Source organism: Peromyscus maniculatus, chromosome 14 (assembly GCF_049852395.1).
Source record: "Peromyscus maniculatus bairdii isolate BWxNUB_F1_BW_parent chromosome 14, HU_Pman_BW_mat_3.1, whole genome shotgun sequence".
Taxonomy (NCBI): Eukaryota; Metazoa; Chordata; class Mammalia; order Rodentia; family Cricetidae; genus Peromyscus; species Peromyscus maniculatus.
The window spans coordinates 69,866,194-69,881,452 of NC_134865.1; the positions used below are offsets into that span (position 1 = coordinate 69,866,194).

Consider the following 15,259-nt stretch of genomic DNA (forward strand, 5'->3'; position numbering starts at 1 on the left):
ACACGCTCCGCCCCCACCCCCGCCGCCGCCACCGGTGTCACAGTAGGTGACAGAGCAAGCTTTGAACCCAGACTAAGAATGTAAAACTCTTGAGTTAACTCTTGTACTTGCATAGTATGGGTGGGGGCATTTATATAGTAACAGACTTAGTAACGTTTGGATATTTATTTTTAAATGAGGTGACAGATGTAGAAGGTTTTATACTTTATCCCTTATCCAAGTGGCTTCACTTTTGGCCTGTAATTTATAGTAATATCATTGTTTCTAGTTTTGAACTTGTAAAATAAAATGTTATATTTAACAAGTACCAGGGCTAGTGTTCATTATACTATAAATGATAAGTAACTATAATTGTTATTAATCATATATCTTTTATAAGTAATCATTAATTTAGCTGAAGCTTAAATTCTTAATTTTAATCGACAGCACATGTCTTAGATTTTATTAGTTCCTTCAGCTATTTCAGAACATAAAATAGGAAAGATACCTGAGGGAGAAGTTCCTCACTTGCTTACAGTCTTTTGTAGGGTCAACTTTCAGTGTGGTGGTGTAGCAGAAAGCCACCAGCTTGAGAAACAATAGGTCTTGTTTCTAGTCTTTGATGTTAACTCATGAGGAGGCATTCTTCTGCCAGTTGCTTCACTTTCCAAAGCCTTCGTTGTTTGTAAAATGGGGAGCTAGGCTTGATAATCTATAAGACTTTGTTTCCAACCTCTGATGGGAGAAAGGAGAAAATTAAGAATATTGGTCCACCATCCATTGTATTACCAGCAACCTGTGCTGGCAAAACAAGAGGAAACAGGTATCCTGTTAGGACAGCTAAGTGAAAGGAGACTGGGAAAGATTTCTTAGTCTGTTGTTCCCATGGAGATACTTTTATAAGCGACCTATTCCTAAGCAATTTTGGGAAAATACTGAAACACCATTTTTTTCCCCCTCAATGAGTTTTCTCTGAGGAAAACTCAAATTATGTAGGAAACTGGGCTGAAGAATTTGACTGTCCTACAAGACCATCAATCTCATGTACCAATTTTTAGTCTTAGTTTAGAGAATGCTATTCTTTTACTGGACATTTCATTTGAGACTACTTTTGGATCATTCTGGGTCCAATCAGGATATAGAGACTGTGCCTAGGCTGATTTAAATGAGTATAAAAAATTGTTAAACAGTCATAAAAGTAGCTATAAGAAATGAGAAAACGAGCCGGGCGGTGGTGGCGCACGCCTTTAATCCCAGCACTCGGGAGGCAGAGGCAGGCGGATCTTTGTGAGTTCGAGGCCAGCCTGGGCTACCAAGTGAGTTCCAGGAAAGGCGCAAAGCTACACAGAGAAACCCTGTCTCGAAAAACCAAAAAAAAAAAAAAAAAAAAAAAAAGAAATGAGAAAACGTTGTATATACTATACACACACACATATATATTATATATATATGTATATAATATATACATATACATATATTATATATATACACATGTATATACATATAATATATATAATATGTATATTTACTATAGTATTGCCTAACATATTTGCACTTGGGGAAAAAAAAGTCATGTAAAGAAACAAAAAATATACTCCCTTCAAGTGAGCAGCTCCTGAGAAGAGGTCCCAGATGAAATGAGTTGTCTCCTCCTCCCTTCAGCTCTGTGACCTTTAATATGACATTTGTGTGTTAGGGATGTTAGAAACCAGTGAGTGCACATCTTAATGTAAATAAGTTGGTGGGATCCTCTGCACCACCACACCAAAAAAAGCCGCCTGGGAGATACAGTTTCATGTTCTGCACACTAGTTACATTAACACTAAAACTCTGTTCTGTTTTTGGTTTTTAAAGATTTTTCTGTTTTGTTTTTCGAGATAGGGTTTCTCTATGTAACAGCGCTGGCTGTCTTGGAATTCTCTTTGTAAACTAGACTGGCTTTGAAGTCACAGAGATCCACCTGCCTCTGCCTCCTGAGTGCTAGGGTTAAAGGTGTGTGCCACCACTGCCCTGCTGTGGTGAACATACAGTTACGTTTTGGAGAAAGAAATTATTTTGTGAAGAGGTCTGTGTAATTTTCTAATCTCATGCAGTCTCAAAGACCAGACACTATTTTTACATTACTGGAATTCTCTTTAAATAAAGCATTTAGTTGGGTACATTGGTGTGCACTGTAATTCCAACTACCTGGGAGACTGAGGCAAGATCACTTAAGCCCAAGAATTCAAGACCAGCCTGGATAGTATAGTAAGACCTAGCCTCAAAAGGAAAACTGATAAGTATAACTCGAAATATGTATTAGCTCTAAACAAAACATCCAATGGGTCAGTAATGAACACAATAAAGTCAGTATTTATCATGTGACATAATTGCTATATTGATCACTTGATCTAGTAAAACTGAAGTCTCAAAGTAAACTGTTCTTAAAATAACTTTTAAAATAACTGTTTTCAAACAGTTCAGTCATACAGTACTTGCCCAGCACTCACCTGAATACACACAATGCTTTACACAGAATAGCTTGTTTTCTTTAAAAACTTGTGTGTGTGTGTGTGTGTGTGTGCATATATGTAGGTCTGAAGCTAAGGTCAAGTGTGTTTCCTCAGGTCTTCTCCACCTTTATTTCTTAAGACAGGGTCTCCCACAGGTTTCCTTTTATTTCTATTGCTGTGGTAAAATACTCTGATGGCTATCATCCATCACTACCTGGAAGTCGCAGCAGGGGGAGCTTGAAACACTAGTCCTGTAACATCCCCAGGCGAGAGCAGAGAGAGACCAATGCATGTGGGTTTACTGCTCAGCTCAGTTTCTCTGAGACAGTTCACTGCCTGGCCCATGAAGTAGTACTGACTACATACATCTGGGTCTTTTGACTTCAGTTAACACTATCAAGAAAATTCCTTAGTGGCTGGAGAGGTGGCTCAGCTGTTAAGAGCACTTGCTGCTCTTGCAGAGGACTCAGGATTGATTCTCAGCATCTACTGACAGGCTCAAAACCTCCTTCAGCTCCAGCTCGGAATCTGATGCCTCTGGCTTCCAAGGACACTAGTGCCCATGTTGCGAGTATACACATAAGCACACTTTTAAAATACTTCTTTAAAAAGAATATTCCTCACAGGCATGATCAGGCTACTGTGTTCTAGACACTCCTTCATTGAGTCTTTTCACGGGTAATTAATTCTAGGTTGTGTCAAGTTGACAATTAAAACTATCAGTTCATTGATTCAGCGAGGGTACTTTGTCAGAGTGTCCAGGAGCCAGCTCCCTGTGTCCACCCCTAGCTGCTCCAAGGCTGGAGTTCCAAGTATGTGCTGCCATACCTCACTTTTTACATGGATTCCAGAGTCAAGTCTTTGGGGCTTCTATGATAGCCACTGTATCAACTGAGCATCTCCCCAGCCCTGTCTGATTTTCCCAAAAAAGAAAAGGTTCAGTCTGTGGTCATAGGACTTTTGCTGTTTGATATGTTAGTGCTGGTAGTAACATGATTTGTGGGTGTTTTGTTTTGTTTTTGAGACATGGTCTCATTATATAGTCCTGGCTGGATTCGAACCCTGTGTAGACCCAGCTGTCCTGAAACTCATAGATCCGCCTGCCTTTGCCTCCCAACTGCTGGGATTAAAGGCGTGCACCACCACCATGCCTAGCTGAATAAAAGTTTTAACAACTTTGTTTACAAATGAAATGTGTTCTTTTAAAAAATATTCTATATTGTTTTTTTGTGAACATTGTGTTTCACGTGTCCTAATTCGTGGTTTTTATTGTTGTTGAAAGTCAGAGCAACCTCTGTCCTCCCCAGATACAGTCCACCATGCCTATTTACAGGACACTTGAGCACCAAGAGCAATGGTAAGTCAGCTCCTCAAAACTGTAGCTTCATTGAAACACTCACTGTTTTCTGTGCTGGGAAACCACACGGAGAGCCTGATGAAAAGGCTCTCGGAATGAACATTTGTACTTCACATTAGTAGCTGGAAGTAAATGGTGTAGGCGTTCTTTAGACAGGTAGGGGATCAGGATTTCGAACTCTTACTGTGCCCTGAGTGTGGACTTAGCTGCCTCCAGCTTCCCACCCTGCCACAGCCAGGGGCTCCTTTTGCCAGCACAAGGTCTGGTTTAAGGCATGCCTGCCTTGTAAATGATGATTATAAAGACACAAGCCCTAAAGAAAAGCTGTGCAGAGAAAACTTGAATATATTCTCAGCTGATGTTTATGGGTTGCTGAATCTCTATGTCCTGTGATGCTTTTACATTTTAGAGTCTTCAGAGTGAAACTGTAATGTTAACTCTAAAATAAGTTTTGTAATTATAACTTAAAAGTCTTTGGCATGGGTTTTAGGAAAACCAACTTAAACCTGTTGTCCTTATTTCCATAAAAAATCTTAAATGCTTCTCTAAATATGAAGAAATGATGAAATTTTCAATTATTTCATTTTATTTCTTTGTACCACCGTATATACATAGAAACAGCTATGGAAACGGATTTTTAAAAAACAAAAAGTCTTTGAAGCAATGTCTGGTGACCCAAGCTTGTAAAACCAGTATCTGGAAGGCTGAGGCAGGAGGATAGTAAGTTTATGGCTTGCCTGGGCTACAGAGTGAGGTCAGGGCCATTCTGGGAATTTAATGAGACGCTTTCTCGAAATAAAACGTAAAAAGAGTGCTTGGGATAGAGCTCGGGGGTAGAGTATTTGTGTAGTGTGTGCAAGACCCTAGATTTAATCTTCAGGAAAACACACACACACACACACACACACACACACACACACACACACACACACTTTGAAACCAGACTTAAAAGAAACATACACAGAAGAGCAAAGTGAAGAATACAATATACTGTTTGCTAACTCTCAAAATGGACTCACAGAGCTCGTCAGCATGCGCTGCATTGACTCTCAGCACTGCGTCCTTTGTTGGGAATACGTCAGAGACTTAATTCACAGTCTGTGCCTCAGTTTCCACTTCTATTAAATGCTGATAGTAATAGCTAGAAAGGTTTTTAGAGGTAGAAAGAGTGGCACAGTGCATGACAAGTGTCCCTCCAGTGTCTTCCATAGTAACATGTTATGTTATGCACAGTTTCCCTAAAGGATAGATCTAGGAGGGGAATCTAAGTTTCAATGTAGAAAAGTCTCTTCTTGTGTTCCAAGCTCTATATTCTGTTTCACTGTTGAAATTTTGTAAACATATGCTTGTATTATTTCTAAGAATCTTTTCAGGGGCTGGGGAGATAGATAGCTCAGTGGACAAATGGATAAAGCACTTGCTTGCAAATTTGAGAGTTGAATCCCAAAAGCCCATATAAATGCATGCAGAGAGTGACAGCCCACCTGCCTGGGAGCCGGAGATGGGATGCGCAGAGCAGCTGGCTAGGTAGACCAGCTTGATCAGCCAGTCTAGCTTCGAATGAAAGATCTACCTCCATAAATGAGACAGAGTGATCAAGGAAGATTCCCAACACACACACACACACACACACCCTTCCATATATACATGTACCCACACACGTGTGGACACATACATCCCACACATACACATGCAAAAAACGTGTTTTTAATGTTTAAAATATGTCTGCCTAGTACTTTATACTTATCTATTGGTGCTTAATGCTTCTGAGAGTTTGTTTAAAAAGTTTGAGTGAAGGCGGAAAAGTTGAGCAGCATAGATTTTATGCGCCTGTGCTTAAAGCAGTCTGTGGATCTCCATTCCAGGTGTAAAGTCAGATTCGCCTCTCAGAGCAGAATCTTTATATCTAGTCTCTTGATTTGGGATTTGTTTGATTTCCCAAACTTAGTGCTTTGTTCATAGCCAAGCCAGTGACTAAAGATTTTTAGTTATGAGATAAAAAGATATATAAAATAGATAGTAATCAATTATATTAATAGTAGATTAAAATTACCAATCTATTAATAGATTATATTCTAGATCTCTTTTCCGAAATCTCAAGCCTGTAAAACTTAGTTCTTGAAGAGGTTTGAACCAGGTGCTGAGTTGCTAATCCGTGTTAGCAGGGCAGGACGAGGGCTGGATTCAGCACCATGCACGTGTGCTCTCAGCCTTTTTGGTGAACTCCAGAACAAGAATGACTTCAGTAACTTGTGTATCTTGTGATGTTATATTAACTTTAAATATGTAATGATTAAATATGTTTTAATTTTTAGCTTTTTGCACTGACTCCTCTTCTCTCAGACTAACCACTCTCCAGCTGGTCAAGAATCACATGGCTGTTCACTATAATAAAATCCTTTCAGCCAAAGGTAAAAAAATGTGCAAATTTGAATTTTCTGTGCCAATTTAAACCCCAGCTTTACCTATCATTATGACAAATCTGTGGCAGAAGTTAATACTTTATCTTAGAGAAGACTTGTGTTTTAAATGAGATGCCAACTACTGATTATATCGATGGCAAATTTTATGTTCACAATATTTACAACCACATAATGCCTATTCTAATGTAATAATAGTATTCATTCTAATATTTTGTTGTTAGATATTGCTCATTTTTCTATTTCTGTTTAAAATTTTATGAGTGTGTATTGGGGCATATTTGGGTATATGTGTGAGCAAGCGTGTATTCAGGTACATGTGTGTGCGTGCGTGTGTGCATATAGAATCAGAGGTCAACCTTAGGTGTCATTTGTCATCCACTTTATTTTTTTCAGAGAGGGTCTCTCATTGATACCTTGGGTTTGTCATGTTAAGGCTGGACTAGCTAGCCAGCCCCAGAGATCCTCCGGTCTCCGTCTCCCCGGGGCTGGGAGTACAGAAGTGTGCTGCCATGCCTGCTTTTTCTGTGGATGCTGGAGTCCTCGGGTCCAGAAGTGCTTGTGCTTTCATAACACACACATTAGTGACTGTGCTATTTAAGTATACAGCCCGGGCTAGCCTGACCTCAGTGTCCTGCTTTGGGCTCCCAAGGAACTACATGTGTTGTGCTGTTGTGCTACCATGCCCAGCTAGATGCTTGTCTTAATATAATTTTATAACCGCTTTTTTACTTAGGAAGTTATACAAAGAAGATTCTGGCTGCTATTTCTTCTCCTTTTTTTTTTTTTTTTTTTTGTTGTTGTTGTTGATGATTTTATTAACCTCCATAGAATAAAATGCACAGTTGTAAGTATGCAGGGAAATACTGAAAATGTGTCTCTAAGGCACCACCAATCACAGTAAACCAGAGGTCATTTAATTGTGCATGTATGTCAGTCTTCTGCTCTTGCTTTCTTGCTTTTGCTCGGGTCATGAGCGGAGACTGGTGTGTTTATTTCCAATTGGTGCTTAAAAACTAAAAGGATGGCATTTTGTAGCATGTGAAAACAGTGTGAGATTTGACTTGACTGTCCATACATAGCACAGTCGCGTTCATTCTTTTCACACTGGCTCTGGCAGCCTCTGCACTGGAATGCAGAGTGAACTAGTTAGTGGTAACCAGCTCTGTCACTTGGCAAAGCCGGAGCATTTACCCTCTGCCCTACAACAACAGTGTGATCCCAGTGTCGGACGACATTTCCACATCCCAAAAAGCTCCCCCTCTTATCTCTGCAGTCAGTCCCTTCCCCTCCAGTCCCTGAAGCTGCCGATCTGCTCACTGTTCCTAGAGTTTTGTCTTTTCTAGAATTTCATGTTAATAGAATAAAACATATTTATACTTTTGGTCTGGCTTCTTTCAGTGTACACAATGCTTTAAGGCATCGTGTTGTGTTTATCAATATTTCTTTCTTAGTTTTGGGATAGTGTGTGTGTGGGGGGGGGGGGGGGTCCCAGGGTACCGGGGTTCTTAGTGGGCACCGCTGTGCCTGGTTTCTGCCCATGGGTCTTGGGTAGAGAACTCAAGTCCTGTGCTGGCATAACAAGTACTTTAATGACAGCCGTCTCCCCAGCCTTAACTGTATTTACTTTTCTTTATAAATTATATTCTAACTGGTAGTGCACGCCTTTAATCCCAACACTCAGGAAGCAGAGGGAGGCAGATCTCTGAGTTCTAGGCCAGCCTGGTCTACATAGTGAGTTCTAGGACAGCCAAGGCTATGCAGAGAGACCCATCTCAAAATAACAAAAAAAAAAAAAAAATTTTGTTTGAGTATTCCATTTAATGAATCTAGTGTCATTGATTAATTCATGACTGGTGAATATTTGGGTTATTTTGACTCAGTTTGAGCTATGGGAAATTAAATTACTGTAAGAGTTCACATACAGTTGTGAACATCTATTTCGATTTCACATGAGTAAATGTGTTTGGTAGAGGTAGAACTGTGTGTTTCTGTATGCATTTAGCTTTGTGATCAAATCCTTTCCAGAGCGCTAGCTTGTGTTTGCTTTGCTGGTATAGCCTCAACAACCCTTGCTCTTGCCAGTGTAGAGTAGTAGCTCTTCTGTGTGAGTATTTGTAAGCTTAAATGTAAACTTTATTTTAATTTCACTAATTTTTTTTTTACTAACTTGGCCTAATGTTTATTTACTTTTTTTGGTGACATGGATCTTACTATGTAGCCTCATGAGCTGGAGTTTAAAATGTTTAGGTTATATTTTTAGATAATTGAAGAAAATAGCATATCGTGGCATTAAAATCATGTAAAATTGAGTTCAATTTTCAGATATTTTAGAATTTGTGTTTTTAGCAATGTGTTTAAGAAATCATTTTCTAATCTTTTTTTTTTTTTTTTTTTGTTTCTCCAGACAGGGTTTCTCTGTGTAGCTTTGCACCTTTCCTGGAATTCACTTTGTAGACCAGGCTGGCCTCGAACTCACAGAGATCCGCCTGCCTCTGCCTCCCAAGTGCTGGGATTAAAGGCGTGCGCCACCACCGCCCGGCCATTTTCTAATCTTAGGGTTTTCTAAATTTGTTTTCTTCTAGAAGCTTTCTACTTTTAACTCTTCCACTTAAGTTTGTGACCCATTTTGAGTATTCATATAGTATAAAAAGGTTATTTGTTTTTGTCTACATATACATAAACACACACACATATATATATAACATTTCTGGTATCTGTTACTGAAGAGATTATCCTTTCCTTATTGAATTGCCTTGACCAGATGCATAAATACGTCTTGATTTAATTTTTGGTCTGCTTCTCTACATGTCTACTTTCTGTCCATGCCAACTTGCTTTGTGTCCCATAGCATTGCATTGTCTTGAAATAAGTAGTGTAAATGCACCATTTTGCTCTTTTCTTTCCAGTTCAAGTGTGTTGATATGCATGGTAAAGTCACGGCATTGGGTGTTCATGTGTATGGTAAAAAGGCACGGCGTTGGGTGTTAATGATAAGGGCATGGCATTAAGTATTATGTGTATGGTAAAGGCATAGCATTAGGTGCTGATGTGTATGGTAAAGGCATGGCACTGGCCATCGATGTTCCGTTCATTCCCTTTTCAGTTTATTTTTTTTCCAATGGTTTATCTTGCTATGTTTTCAAGTTCACCAGTATTTTCTTCCACATTATCTAATCATCTGTTAATCCCACAAAGTATTTTTTAGCTGTTACCTTACTTTTAATCTGTAGAAATACAATAAAAAAGCAAAGAACTTCAAGTCTGCAGAGATTTTTTGAATTATACATTTGATGTTTTTCATTATTTATAAACATCAAAAATATTTTTTTTCTCTTTCAGCCGCTGTGGACTGCTCAGTTCCAGTTAGTGTGCGTACCAGCATCAAATGTAAGTAATTTTTGAACATAACACCACTTTAGAAAGAGTATGAAGCACACATAGCTTGCAATTTAACATCCTATTTCTAAGTGTTCACTTCAATGGCATTAAGTACATGTACGTTGAGGACAGTCATCATCATCATCCATCTACCCTCAGCCATGTGTGAGCCCCTGGGGACCACATGTCCACATTCTGACAGTGCTGGTGGTGTGGGTATATAGATATTCTGATATTTACCCAGAAGTGAAGTTTGGGGGACACCTAGTAATTCTCTTTGTGCATTTTTGGGAACTGGTATGGGGTTTTCTCTAACATCTGTATGATTTTTACATCAGTCACTTGTAAGACCTTCAGTTTCTCAAGGTACAACACTTGGGAATTTTGGGGTTGGTTGGTTGGTTGATTTTTGTTTGGAGATTTAAAAATTATCATGTTCTCCTTGTTTACAAAAATAAGTTATCAAAAAAATCATCAACTAATAGAAGAAGAAAACAGTTGCTAAGTACATAGGAAGCAATAACAAAATGGTGTTAAGTCCCAACTTATAAATAAGTTTTAAATGTAAATAGATTAAACTTCCTTATCCAAAGGTGTACAGTGGCTGGCTCAATCTAAAAGGAAAAGAAAAGGAAAAAGGTAATATGCTGTATATAGGAGTCTGGTTTAGATAGAAGGACACACAGTGGATGAAAGAAGAAAAAGAAATGATGATACACAGGAATGATAACCAAAAGAAATAGGCAGTAGATGCCATTATGTTGACCAAAATAGAAAGAGGTGGTCGTAAACTGGTACAATAAGAAGGTCTAGATATGTACACCCAGTATTGGAGCTCCTGGAATCTATAAAGTGAATGGTGACAGAAAAATCTAAATCTCGAAATTGATAGCAATACAGTGATAGTAGATTCCATACTCCGCCTTCAGTAATGACAAGAACAGCCCAACATTAGAAACAGCTGAGTTAGATAACACAATTAATGAAATGAACCTAATAAACATGCCAAGCTTTCTACCAAGCACATTTTCCCTAAGAGCACATGGAACATTCATGGGCTTTATCATAGCAAGTCACAGATTAATCTTAATGTATTTCAGAAAATAAAAATCATTCCAGGTATCTCTTTAACCACAGTTTAATTAAAATAAAAATTAAAAGCAGAAAGTAGTAAAATTCACAGATTTGGGAACTAAGTAACTTTGAGTCCAGGAGGAAATCAAATGAACTTTAGATCAGATGTTGTGGGGCATGCCTAGCACCTGGGGGGTGACACAGGAGGATTAGATGTTCAGGGCCAGCCTGGGCTTCATAGTGAGGCACTCTACAAATAAAAACAAAAACAAGCCTTAAAAAACAGCTTGACTCATGTAAAATGAATAGAAAATTTCTTAACAGTAATAATAATAAAAAACAGCTTGCCTCAAATGAAAACAAAAATCCTGAAACTTGTAAGACACAGTAGGTGCAATACTTAGTCAATACTAAGGCGCAAATGCCTACATCGGAGAAGAAGCAGGATCTCAAACAACTTAATGTCAATCTTAGGAAACTGAAAAATAATTGAGGCCGTAGCTCGCTCACTGGTACAGACAGCACTTGCCTCACATATGAGACCTTGTGTCAGCACAGCACAAAAAAGGAAGAAAAAGCAGAAAAGAAAAGCAGCCCCCAGTTAGTAGAAGGAAGGAAGTAATAAAAATTAGAAAAGAGATACAGAAAAACAGCAGAACACTTTAAAAAGCAGAACTCTGAAAACACAAAATTGACAGACTCTTAGGCAAACTGAAGAAAAAGAATGAAGACTCAAAATCAGCAATGAAAGATGAGCCATCCCAACACAGGCCTCGGAAATAAAAAGAATCATGGACTGCCGTGAGCAGTTACACACCAACAAACTGGATCACCTAGAGGAAAAAATGGATAAAATCCATGGAGAAGCGTATAGCCTAGCAAAACTGAACCAAGAGTGGAAAACCTGAATAGACCATTTAAACCAGCAAGTTTTAAAAGCCCTCAGTAAAGAAGAGCCAGGTCCAAATGAGTTCCTATGCAAACTCTGCCAGATATCCAGAGATGGATGAAAACCAGGCAATCCTAAAACTTCAGAGCAAGTGGAAGCATTTCCAAACTCATTTCCTGAGACCAGGACCACACCAATGCCAGATTTAGACAAAAACAATGCATGAAAACTATGGGTCATGTTGGTGGTGAATATAGATGAAAAATCCTTATCAAAACACTTGCCAACTGAGGCCAGTGCACTTTTTAAGAAGAAACTTGCACTACGACCAAGTGGGCCGTGCAAAGGTGGTTCAGCGTGCAGCAGTCAGTCAGTGCGCTAGACACAGTAACAAAGTAGAAGGGGAGAACCACGTGAATGGCTCCATTGATGCAGAAGAAACATTTGGTAAAATTCATCTATTCATGGTTTTTAAAAACGCTCTGTCTTAGTTGGGATTTTGTTGCTCTGATAAACACCATGACCAAAAGCATCTTGGGGAGGAAAGGCTTTATTTCAGCTTCCAACTCCCAGGTCTCACTCCATCACTGAGGGAAGTGAGACAGGAACTCTAGGCAGGAACCAGGAGGTAGGAACCAAAGCAAACGCTGTGAAGGAATGTTGCTTACGGGTTTGCTCCTGATGGTCTGTTCAGCCCGCTTTCTTATACAACTCAAGACCATGTGCCTAAGGTTGGCACCATCCACAGTAAGTTGGGCCCGCCTCCTACATTAATCAAGAAACTGTCCCATATGCTTACCCACATGCCAGTCTGGTGGGGGCATTTTCTCAGTTGAGGCTCCTTCTTCCCAAATGACTCTAGCTTGTATCGAGTTGACAAGATACTAGCTAGCACACCCTCTTACTAAAGAAGTTCACTTAACACAGTAGACGTTATATACGAAAACCCCATAGTGACAGCGTAATGAGGGGTGACTTCTTCTAAGATAGGACTAAGGCAAGGATACCAGTTCTTCCCATGTAGTATTAGAAGGCCTAGACAGAACAGCTACACAGAAAATAAATTAAGGATATGAAAAATAAAAGTAGGAAGTAAAAGTATCTTTGTTGTAAACAAGAATATACATATAGAACCCCTTGAAGACTCATAAGTATCTCTGTTGTAAACAAGAGTATACATATAGAGAAACCCCTAAAGACTCACCCATAAAGAACTGCTGGGGAGATGGATTAGGTAAAATCCCTTCCCTTTTCAGCCTGGCGAGCCTGAGTGCATTCAATCCCTGGAACTGGAATTTGGAAAAAAATAGGAGGTTTGGAAGGAGAGAACCTACTCCCTCACTGTTCTCTTGCACGCGCGCAATCTATAGATATATAGATATAGATAGATGCATACCACGTCTTATTAGGGTTTTTATTGCTGAGAAGAGACACCATGACCATTGCAACTCTTATAAAGAAAACATTTAGTTGGGGCTTGCTTTCATTTCAGAGGTTCAGTCCATTATCATGGTGGAGAGCATGGGGGCCTGTAGACAGACATGGTGCTGGAGCTGAGTGCTACATCCTGACCAGAAGGCAGCAGGAAGTCGACTAACAGTCACACTCAGGGAAGCTTGAGCAAAAAAGATCTCAAAACCCACCCCTACAGTGATACACCTCCTCCAACCAGGCCACACCTCCTGATAGCTCCATTCCCTTTGGGGGCCATTTTCTTTCAAATTGCCACATAACACAAAAATTTACATGAGAAGAAAATAAATTATAACAAGTATTGACAAAGATGTGGAAGAAAAAGGGACCCATGTACAACTATTAGTGAGAATGTATATATTGGGGTAGTAGCCATTTAAAAAGTTGAGTTTTTTAAAAATTAGTAGTAGAGCTGCTGTATGTTTCAGCAATCCCTCTTCTGGCTATATATCCAAAGAGAATGAAACCAACCTATCATACATGCACACCCCTGTGTTTTGTGGCATTCTTCACAGTAGCCAGGATACGGAGATACTCTAAATGTCCCCTAGCAGATAAGTGAATAATGAATGTATTAGATCACTTCAAAACAGATTTGAAAGCAAAACATCCTCTTGAGAAGTCAAATAGCATTAAAAAACATTCCTCTCTGTGGTTATTTCAGGGCTGGTTTGGACTTAGACCCATGTTCACTTATTAGCACTGATGCTGTTTATTGTCCTTGGGAAATAAGGGAAACTCGCTCTTATTTCCATGTGGTGGGTTTCTTGGCCACTGAGATACATTTATGTCACTGTCAGAAGTAAAACTAGGACTGGAGTGACAGCTCAGAGTGACGCTGCTTGCTACACATCAGCAGCACCATGAGAAACCCTCAGCACCCATGACAAGGCACACTGAAGCATGAAACTGCCTCTTACTAGCGTTTTCTTATGAAAAGCAGTTCCAAGAAACTCAAGTCAGTTGCCAGACTGCAGATGTTTGTAAAATGTTAGCATGGCTTTGTTGTTTTGCTTGTTCTTGAGACAAGTTGTTGCTCTCTCTCAAGCTGGCCTTGAACTCGTAGCTCAAGTGATTTTTCTGTCTCTGTTTCAGATTTCTAAAATTACGTATTAGTTAGAATCTCCTTATACAAAAATCATATGGATTTTACTAACATAATAGTATAAACATGGTTAGCAAGAAAGATGTATCAGCTGTGTGCATGGTGCTGTTGGCCTCAGATCCCACACTAGAGTGAAAATACTCCGGACAAGACCATCACACCTTCTAGAACAGCTGGGGCTGTGTGATGTGTCTAAAGAGAAATGGTAGCGGAAGAGAGAAATCCTTGATTTTATTAGTCTAACAAGACCAAAGAGTTAGTTTTCACGTTTTGTGATGTTTGAAAAGGTTTGTTTCCTTCCTTAGACGCGGATCAACAACGAAAAAAGAAACTGAAGAAGGAACTGGCACGATGTGAAAAGGAGTTTAAATTAAGTAAATATGCAATGCAGAGCAATTCCAAAATGAACACCAAGTCCCTTTATAACTCCTTCCAGAAGGTAAGGTGGTTCTTCTGCTCTTTAAAAGCAGATGTTTCTAAGGCACGTCGGTGCTGCAGACTGGCTTGGGACTATTTTCAGTAGGTTTGGGTCAGCAGACTAAGCATCAAAAGCCAAGTGGTTCTACTGTGTGCTTTTCAGGCCACATCTCCTCACAACTGCCTGCCAGTGGGAAATAGCCGTGAACAATTCGGAAATAAATTCCTAGCTGTGTTCACTAGCTAGAAAGGACGATGTCTCAGATTTGGCCTGCAGACTGTAGTTGGTTGACCTATGGTTTTGTTTTGTTTTGATTCTCTTTAACATTTATTTGAAGAAGTGGTCTTCTGTTTTTAGTTTGATGAAAGTGATTGTAGTTTTCAGAGTCTCTCTCATGAATAGATTTTTTTTTAATTAAAAACATTTTTGGTACAATATGTTTTGATCTCAATGGGTAATTTTATCCAATGCTCATTCTGCATTTCTAGGCAATGATGTGATTTTTCTGTTTCATCTGTTAATGTAGTAAATGACTTGTATCCTTAATATAAACAGATCCGAGCTGTGATTCATCAGTTTCCTTCCTTCCTTCCTTCCTTCCTTCCTTCCTTCCTTCCTTCCTTCCTTCCTTCCTTCCTTCCTTCCTTTCTTTTTCCTTTTCTTTGTTTTGT

General features: G+C 39.2%; 1 protein-coding gene across 7 annotated transcripts in view; it reads left to right on the top strand.

Annotated features, from left to right (window-relative positions):
- Positions 1-15,259, top strand: part of Spata7 (spermatogenesis associated 7) — a 32,759-nt gene that overhangs the window by 1,607 nt on the left and 15,893 nt on the right. For 2 of the 7 annotated variants that reach the window (XM_015991398.3, XM_076551177.1), the window contains exons 2-5: positions 3,754-3,828; positions 6,144-6,239; positions 9,591-9,638; positions 14,476-14,609. In XM_015991398.3, the coding sequence (XP_015846884.1) occupies positions 3,754-3,828; positions 6,144-6,239; positions 9,591-9,638; positions 14,476-14,609 (353 nt within the window). The remainder of the gene's footprint in view (positions 1-3,753; positions 3,829-6,143; positions 6,240-9,590; positions 9,639-14,475; positions 14,610-15,259) is intronic. The other 5 variants (XM_076551176.1, XM_076551178.1, XM_076551175.1 and 2 more) reach the window with 5 other exon arrangements.